The sequence below is a fragment of the Camelina sativa genome, chromosome 1 (genome assembly GCF_000633955.1).
Source record: "Camelina sativa cultivar DH55 chromosome 1, Cs, whole genome shotgun sequence".
NCBI classification, from domain to species: Eukaryota; Viridiplantae; Streptophyta; class Magnoliopsida; order Brassicales; family Brassicaceae; genus Camelina; species Camelina sativa.
The window spans coordinates 4,184,400-4,193,362 of record NC_025685.1 but is presented as its reverse complement, the minus strand read 5'-3'; the positions used below and the strand labels follow the sequence as shown (position 1 = coordinate 4,193,362).

The 8,963-nt window shown below is 37.3% G+C and overlaps 3 protein-coding genes across 3 annotated transcripts; all 3 read right to left on the bottom strand.

The window, feature by feature from the left end:
• Positions 763-1,380, bottom strand: LOC109130003 (cationic amino acid transporter 7, chloroplastic-like; the record flags this gene model as incomplete). The annotated part of the gene is made up of 1 exon (XM_019239115.1): positions 763-1,380. A coding segment is annotated over one exon (561 nt), but the record flags the coding sequence as incomplete, so codon positions are not given.
• Positions 1,499-3,890, bottom strand: LOC104704190 (cationic amino acid transporter 7, chloroplastic-like). Its single transcript, XM_010420319.2, has 3 exons — positions 3,887-3,890; positions 3,262-3,489; positions 1,499-2,082 (listed from the first exon to the last, which is right to left on the bottom strand). The coding sequence occupies exons 1-3, from the start codon at positions 3,888-3,890 to the stop codon at positions 1,499-1,501; spliced, it is 816 nt and encodes a 271-aa protein (XP_010418621.2).
• LOC104771685 (cationic amino acid transporter 7, chloroplastic-like) lies at positions 4,891-8,161 on the bottom strand. Its single transcript, XM_010496288.2, has 4 exons — positions 7,648-8,161; positions 6,998-7,566; positions 6,683-6,914; positions 4,891-5,504 (listed from the first exon to the last, which is right to left on the bottom strand). The coding sequence occupies exons 1-4, from the start codon at positions 8,045-8,047 to the stop codon at positions 4,948-4,950; spliced, it is 1,758 nt and encodes a 585-aa protein (XP_010494590.1). The 5' UTR covers positions 8,048-8,161; the 3' UTR covers positions 4,891-4,947.

Here is an 8,963-nt window from a genome sequence, read left to right as displayed (position 1 = left end):
ATATTCGTATCAAAACTTATGCATATTATGATTATCTATCCATTTTATCAAAACACTATTTGATCACATAACTTGACACAATATTCATCATAAAAAAATGATAGAATATTAAGTAAGTTATATTTTGGAGTTGTCTTCATTTTAATGGGTTTCGAATATGTGATTTTTAGAGGATAATAAAATATTCTATTAAATCTGTAAAGCGAATGTCAAAAAACTGAAAATCAAAATACAATCTTTGACAAAAAGAAAAGGAAGTCAACGAAGATGAAGAAATAAACACACTCAACTCAAGTGTCACGTCTTGAAAGGCAAAGAAATGAAGGTTTTGACTACTCTGAGAAATGGGCTTCTTCACTAGCTTCTGCATAGCTTGCTTTGACTTTCGTTTATATTTCACTTTCACATATATGTATTCATTTTTCTCTTGAGCAAACATATACTCAAGTTTTTCTTTTTTTCTTTTTAACTTCAGATTTCTTTCAATTTTTTTAAATAAACTACATGACATATTTGACATTTGATGTTATTTATTTGCATATAACATGATGATATCAGTTCATACCTCAAACTCACCACTGTACAAGCTCCTATTTTGCAAATGTTACATCAATAAGTCCGTGTTATTATCATACCAATAGTAGTCTCTAGTGTAGTCTCTCTCCTCTACTTGTTTACCACAAAATGGAATAGTTTTTGTTAAATTTCAAAAGAGAAATTTGCCTAAGTATCCACAATGAGACAACAAAATTGTGACAAAGTTCTTTTTTTTTGGGTCAAAATTGTCATCAAGTTCATTTTACTAAACAAGCATTTTAATTAACACAAAACTGATCTGTTGATTCTTTCAAGGCTTTCCATGTCTTTGAAATCAAGAGACCCATCTCCTTCAGCATCAAAGCTCGCATGAACACTATAAAACACATACACAAGCACTGCCAATCCCGAGAAGCACCCGAATCTGATATAAGAAGGAGCCTCCAACGATCCAAGCAAGAAAATGTTCAAAGATATCGAAACGCATGGAGTCCACGGCATCAACGGTACACCCCAAAACTCAGGGATCATAGCTTGAGGTACAACACAATGGAATATTTGCACGATGGCTATAGCCGTGACCGCGCTGGCTCCGAGCATGAACCATCTAAGTGGCCCTGGCGGTGCGAGTTGCCAGACTAAGGTGAAAAAAACTGAGGTTATGGAGAATAGGCAAAGGAAAGAGAGTGTTGGCCATGGCTTGGTGTATCCCACCACTACATAACGGCGGAATATAACGGCGTTTGCCACCATGTAGAAGACAAAGAGCGTTCCGATAGAGACTAGGTTTAAGAGGACGTTTAGGTCGGTGAAGAGGGCGAGAGCAGCCGTGAATATTCCTGAATAAACAGTATAGATAACAATACAGAGTTAAGCAGAAAGGATATGCCAAGATCCGCATTCTTTAGCGAGTTTAATCAATCAGATTAGTATGTGATAACGCAGATATATTCCAAGATGTCTAAAGTTGATTTGGTAATAAAATGAAGATATTGCAAGAATCTNTGTTGATTCTTTCAAGGCTTTCCATGTCTTTGAAATCAAGAGACCCATCTCCTTCAGCATCAAAGCTCGCATGAACACTATAAAACACATACACAAGCACTGCCAATCCCGAGAAGCACCCGAATCTGATATAAGAAGGAGCCTCCAACGATCCAAGCAAGAAAATGTTCAAAGATATCGAAACGCATGGAGTCCACGGCATCAACGGTACACCCCAAAACTCAGGGATCATAGCTTGAGGTACAACACAATGGAATATTTGCACGATGGCTATAGCCGTGACCGCGCTGGCTCCGAGCATGAACCATCTAAGTGGCCCTGGCGGTGCGAGTTGCCAGACTAAGGTGAAAAAAACTGAGGTTATGGAGAATAGGCAAAGGAAAGAGAGTGTTGGCCATGGCTTGGTGTATCCCACCACTACATAACGGCGGAATATAACGGCGTTTGCCACCATGTAGAAGACAAAGAGCGTTCCGATAGAGACTAGGTTTAAGAGGACGTTTAGGTCGGTGAAGAGGGCGAGAGCAGCCGTGAATATTCCTGAATAAACAGTATAGATAACAATACAGAGTTAAGCAGAAAGGATATGCCAAGATCCGCATTCTTTAGCGAGTTTAATCAATCAGATTAGTATGTGATAACGCAGATATATTCCAAGATGTCTAAAGTTGATTTGGTAATAAAATGAAGATATTGCAAGAATCTCTTCCACTAGTTCACTTGGTGAATAAGACACCTATTTAGGAAAGATTTTGAGTTTTTATTCCACGTTAAAGATATCTCTCTTGGTCTTTGATCAAAAAGGTTATAGATCAAACTTGAGTTTTCTGGTTTATAAAATATAGTATCCAAGACTTTTAGATGAGCACTTTTAACGGAACAAATGAACAAAATAAAGTGGGTATTGATTCGTTACCACGACTCAATTTATGTGGGGAAAACTCACATTATTATGCAGACATAATATAAATATTAATGATTCCAAGATCTTACGCACCAATAATGATGAACTTATATACATTATCATGCAGACTGATGAGGAACTGACTTAAAAAGATGTTTATGCGTAAACGTTGAAAAAAGTTCGAAAATTTGAGTGCTTGAACCAAAGAAAAAAAAAGCTGAACATAACAATTTTCAATAAAGGACAAAAAGAGACCAAAGAGACTCAACAATACGTCACAATCAAATCCGTTGAAAAGATTAAAACCTTTTGAACCCGTTTGGTGAACACGAGGGCGACATTTTTTTTATCGTATTCGATCGATACTCTATATGAAGACCCAAAGCCAAAAAAAAAACACAAAAGAACATAAGAGTACGGCATACATTAATATAGAGAGACACAGTTACACACAGCTACAAAACCACAATCTCAATCAAATTCAGTTGAGGAAGATTGTGATTCTTTTGTTTTCTCCCCTTCCTTACACGTATATGTATGCAAATTCACGTGTAAAGTATGATTGACATTACGCTCAATCCAAAAAAGATCGATCATTGAAACAAACAAACAAAAAAACCTAAAAAAATGGATGTCCCCACTTTCCAATGGTCTCTTTATCTTTTCATGAAAATAAAAACAGAGAAAAAACATAAGCAAAATTCCAACATTACCTTCAAAAAAAAATTAACCTTTTTCTATATATGATTAGATGTTAATTAAATAGCAAGAAAAGAAAAACAAATGTTTAAAGAGTGCGTGAGGACAAAAGTTACCAAGAAAAGCGGAAGCGTTGACTGGAGTAGAAGTCTTGGGATGAACCTTAGCAAACCAAGTAGGGATCACTCTTGACCGTCCGATCACACACATGTACCTAGCCTGACCCAACATGGCTACCAACAACGACGTCAATATCCCAAAACTTGCTCCAATCCCAACCACTTTCGTCACCCATTCCCATCCTTCTGATTTACTAAACGCCGCCGAATACGGTGCTTCAGCATCTATCTAAATATGCGTACATACACCATACCATTACTACCAAACCAATAGAAATATNTTAGGGTTTTTTTTTTTTTTTGGATGATTGTACTCGTCTATACTCGCGACTATTTTAACACAGTGTATCTTAACCAACAATAATAGTACACGTCAGAAAAGTCAATTATCCGATAAAACTGATTTCAACGGGCTTTAATATGAGGCCCATTTGTATTTGTGCCTGCATGGAACGACTTGGAAGATCTAATAAGTAAATGGGCTTTCACGAACAAACACACACGTATAAGTGGAGGCTATTCTCGTCTTTCTCACATTAGTCCGGTTAAATTAAGCATCACGTCCTCCACAATTAGATCATCCAATGAATCAATCGGACCGATTATGGGCCTTATCCAATACCCATGATTTAACATAACACAGTGGACCACCTACATTTTCGACATAACGGGATGGAATAAACAAACTTTATTTTACTTTTTATTGGTGGAGTATATAAACGATATTGCAAATGGCCAAGCCTTACTATTGTCTTGTCTTTAGCGTCTACTCAAATGTCTCATCCCTTTTCTAAACTTATAAGAAATATGTAAAAAAACAATTCATCTATTCCACAAACTTATTGACATCTTTATCTTCTAATAATATTCGTATCAAAACTTATGCATATTATGATTATCTATCCATTTTATCAAAACACTATTTGATCACATAACTTGACACAATATTCATCATAAAAAAATGATAGAATATTAAGTAAGTTATATTTTGGAGTTGTCTTCATTTTAATGGGTTTCGAATATGTGATTTTTAGAGGATAATAAAATATTCTATTAAATCTGTAAAGCGAATGTCAAAAAACTGAAAATCAAAATACAATCTTTGACAAAAAGAAAAGGAAGTCAACGAAGATGAAGAAATAAACACACTCAACTCAAGTGTCACGTCTTGAAAGGCAAAGAAATGAAGGTTTTGACTACTCTGAGAAATGGGCTTCTTCACTAGCTTCTGCATAGCTTGCTTTGACTTTCGTTTATATTTCACTTTCACATATATGTATTCATTTTTCTCTTGAGCAAACATATACTCAAGTTTTTCTTTTTTTCTTTTTAACTTCAGATTTCTTTCAATTTTTTTAAATAAACTACATGACATATTTGACATTTGATGTTATTTATTTGCATATAACATGATGATATCAGTTCATACCTCAAACTCACCACTGTACAAGCTCCTATTTTGCAAATGTTACATCAATAAGTCCGTGTTATTATCATACCAATAGTAGTCTCTAGTGTAGTCTCTCTCCTCTACTTGTTTACCACAAAATGGAATAGTTTTTGTTAAATTTCAAAAGAGAAATTTGCCTAAGTATCCACAATGAGACAACAAAATTGTGACAAAGTTCTTTTTTTTTGGGTCAAAATTGTCATCAAGTTCATTTTACTAAACAAGCATTTTAATTAACACAAAACTGATCTGTTGATTCTTTCAAGGCTTTCCATGTCTTTGAAATCAAGAGACCCATCTCCTTCAGCATCAAAGCTCGCATGAACACTATAAAACACATACACAAGCACTGCCAATCCCGAGAAGCACCCGAATCTGATATAAGAAGGAGCCTCCAACGATCCAAGCAAGAAAATGTTCAAAGATATCGAAACGCATGGAGTCCACGGCATCAACGGTACACCCCAAAACTCAGGGATCATAGCTTGAGGTACAACACAATGGAATATTTGCACGATGGCTATAGCCGTGACCGCGCTGGCTCCGAGCATGAACCATCTAAGTGGCCCTGGCGGTGCGAGTTGCCAGACTAAGGTGAAAAAAACTGAGGTTATGGAGAATAGGCAAAGGAAAGAGAGTGTTGGCCATGGCTTGGTGTATCCCACCACTACATAACGGCGGAATATAACGGCGTTTGCCACCATGTAGAAGACAAAGAGCGTTCCGATAGAGACTAGGTTTAAGAGGACGTTTAGGTCGGTGAAGAGGGCGAGAGCAGCCGTGAATATTCCTGAATAAACAGTATAGATAACAATACAGAGTTAAGCAGAAAGGATATGCCAAGATCCGCATTCTTTAGCGAGTTTAATCAATCAGATTAGTATGTGATAACGCAGATATATTCCAAGATGTCTAAAGTTGATTTGGTAATAAAATGAAGATATTGCAAGAATCTCTTCCACTAGTTCACTTGGTGAATAAGACACCTATTTAGGAAAGATTTTGAGTTTTTATTCCACGTTAAAGATATCTCTCTTGGTCTTTGATCAAAAAGGTTATAGATCAAACTTGAGTTTTCTGGTTTATAAAATATAGTATCCAAGACTTTTAGATGAGCACTTTTAACGGAACAAATGAACAAAATAAAGTGGGTATTGATTCGTTACCACGACTCAATTTATGTGGGGAAAACTCACATTATTATGCAGACATAATATAAATATTAATGATTCCAAGATCTTACGCACCAATAATGATGAACTTATATACATTATCATGCAGACTGATGAGGAACTGACTTAAAAAGATGTTTATGCGTAAACGTTGAAAAAAGTTCGAAAATTTGAGTGCTTGAACCAAAGAAAAAAAAAGCTGAACATAACAATTTTCAATAAAGGACAAAAAGAGACCAAAGAGACTCAACAATACGTCACAATCAAATCCGTTGAAAAGATTAAAACCTTTTGAACCCGTTTGGTGAACACGAGGGCGACATTTTTTTTATCGTATTCGATCGATACTCTATATGAAGACCCAAAGCCAAAAAAAAAACACAAAAGAACATAAGAGTACGGCATACATTAATATAGAGAGACACAGTTACACACAGCTACAAAACCACAATCTCAATCAAATTCAGTTGAGGAAGATTGTGATTCTTTTGTTTTTCCCCTTCCTTACACGTATATGTATGCAAATTCACGTGTAAAGTATGATTGACATTACGCTCAATCCAAAAAAGATCGATCATTGAAACAAACAAACAAAAAAACCTAAAAAAATGGATGTCCCCACTTTCCAATGGTCTCTTTATCTTTTCATGAAAATAAAAACAGAGAAAAAACATAAGCAAAATTCCAACATTACCTTCAAAAAAAAATTAACCTTTTTCTATATATGATTAGATGTTAATTAAATAGCAAGAAAAGAAAAACAAATGTTTAAAGAGTGCGTGAGGACAAAAGTTACCAAGAAAAGCGGAAGCGTTGACTGGAGTAGAAGTCTTGGGATGAACCTTAGCAAACCAAGTAGGGATCACTCTTGACCGTCCGATCACACACATGTACCTAGCCTGACCCAACATGGCTACCAACAACGACGTCAATATCCCAAAACTTGCTCCAATCCCAACCACTTTCGTCACCCATTCCCATCCTTCTGATTTACTAAACGCCGCCGAATACGGTGCTTCAGCATCTATCTAAATATGCGTACATACACCATACCATTACTACCAAACCAATAGAAATATTAACAAAATTATTAATGTACAACGTTACGGACCAGATCGTACGGGAGGAGCATTGACATGGACAGAGCCATTAAACAGTAAAGTACAATGACGATTGCGACTGAGCCAGAGATTCCCATTGGTATATCTTTGACCGGGTCTTTTACTTCTTCAGCCATTGTCGAAACGGCGTCGTATCCTATGTAACTTAGGTAAACCATAGCAGCTCCGTTAAACACACCCGAAGCTCCGAAAGGGAAGAATCCGGACGGGTTATCCGGGTTATCGGGTCGGGTTAAATTCTTCACGTCTCCTTTCCAAAAACCCATAACGATGACGAACACAATGAAGGCAATGTGTAACGCCGTCAACACCATGTTCACCTTCGAACTCTCTCTCGTGCTGTAACAGATGATGAAAGTGACGGCGAGGACGACGGTAACGGCGATCGGATCGATCTCGTTGAATCCGTTTGGGAGACCGGAGACGACGAATCTCCACTCCGACGTTGAGATTCCGAAAGCGGATCCGAGGTAAGCGGTGAACCCTCTCGAAACGGCGGCGTTTGACATGACGTAGTCCATTATCAGATTCGCTCCGGTTATAAACGCCGGGAACTCGCCTGTAAACGGCAAAAAAAAAAAAGTTTTTACGGATTTGTGAGTTTCAATTTTGGCGGGAGAGTGTTGTATGTACTACTGACCGAATGTGATGCGGATGTAGCTGAAAGCGCCGCCGGCGACGGGGAGGTGGACGGCGAACTCGGTGTAACAGAAGGCGGAGAGGAGAGCGCAGAGTCCGGCGATTGCGTATGAGACGACGATTGATGGACCAGCGTAGAGGCGACTAGCACGGCCGGTGGTGACGAAGACACCGGCGCCTATCATTCCGCCGATTCCGAGTCCGATGAGATCGTACCAACGGAGAGTGCGACGCATCTGTTCGCCGGAGACGGCGCGTACGCGGCTCATCTCGTCGTAGGAAGTGGAAACGGAAACGGCGCGGCGGGAGAAGCGGGAGGAAGTGTCGGAGAGTGAGTTGAGGTAGACGCGGAGGCTAGAGAAGGAGGTGTCTCCGCCGTAGTTGCGGTATTGGGCCTCCATTTAGGATTCGGGTCGGATCAATATGTATCGGATTATAATGTTTTGAAAGCAGTGGTTTTATAATAGTGTGAGAGAGATTTGCAAAATAATTTATCAGACTGAAAATAAAATAAAGGAGTGATGCTTTTTGCCTTTTGGGTGTAATTATTACTACAAGATTTGGGGAACACTAAATTAGTTTCTTATTGTTTTTGGTTAACCTAGTTTTAATTTGAAATAAATAAATCAAGTAAGCATAGTCTAGAAAGACACTAACTCAAAGATTATGTAATCTGTTTTAGTCTACACAATATTTATATTTTAAGAAGTTTCAAAGCACATAATTTTATTTGTTTGTTTTGCCACTTTCCCGGTAATGGCTTAGCTTAATTGTTTGTTTATGATATTGTTTTTTCACAACTTGTCGATAATATTCACAACTTGTTTGTTAACGACTGCAATCAACGAATACGATCGTCCGATCGTGCTGTTCATTTGAGTGTCACAATGACCAGAAGTAACCGGGACTAGTGGCTGGACAATTTATTCACAACTTGGTGAAAAAAGTATGATTGATTACTGTTGGTCTGTTGCCCTTAATTTATGTGAAGAGACATCAAACCCTTCACAAGGAGTTAAGCTGCATGCTTCCGAGATGAAAGGGAAAAATCCATCATATGATCGTTGATTCTATGTCACAAGGTTTCATAAAATGAGATTATAATTCTAGCATGAGTATCGAGGTTGAGAGTTTAGGATTATCCCAATTTGACTCTTATAATGAAGTTTTAGTATTTCTATGGATTTGGGAAAAATCTACTATATAACAAAAAAAAAAACTACTTTTTGTTTCTTTTGTACCAAGGAAAGTATTGTTCCTAATTTACAAAATTAAAAATTTGAGTATTTATTTTTTTATGTTATATTTGTTTTTTTC

What these genes read in the sequence shown, in the direction of transcription:
- LOC104771685 (XM_010496288.2), bottom strand. Translation starts at nt 8,047, where the DNA reads ATGGAGGCCCAATACCGCAACTACGGCGGAGACACCTCCTTCTCTAGC. An exon ending in CTACATCCGCATCACATTCG is followed by an intron (nt 7,567 to 7,647) that starts GTCAGTAGTACA and finishes TGCCGTTTACAG; the next exon opens with GCGAGTTCCCGGCGTTTATA. An exon ending in CAACGCTTCCGCTTTTCTTG is followed by an intron (nt 5,505 to 6,682) that starts GTAACTTTTGTC and finishes CTGTTTATTCAG; the next exon opens with GAATATTCACGGCTGCTCTC.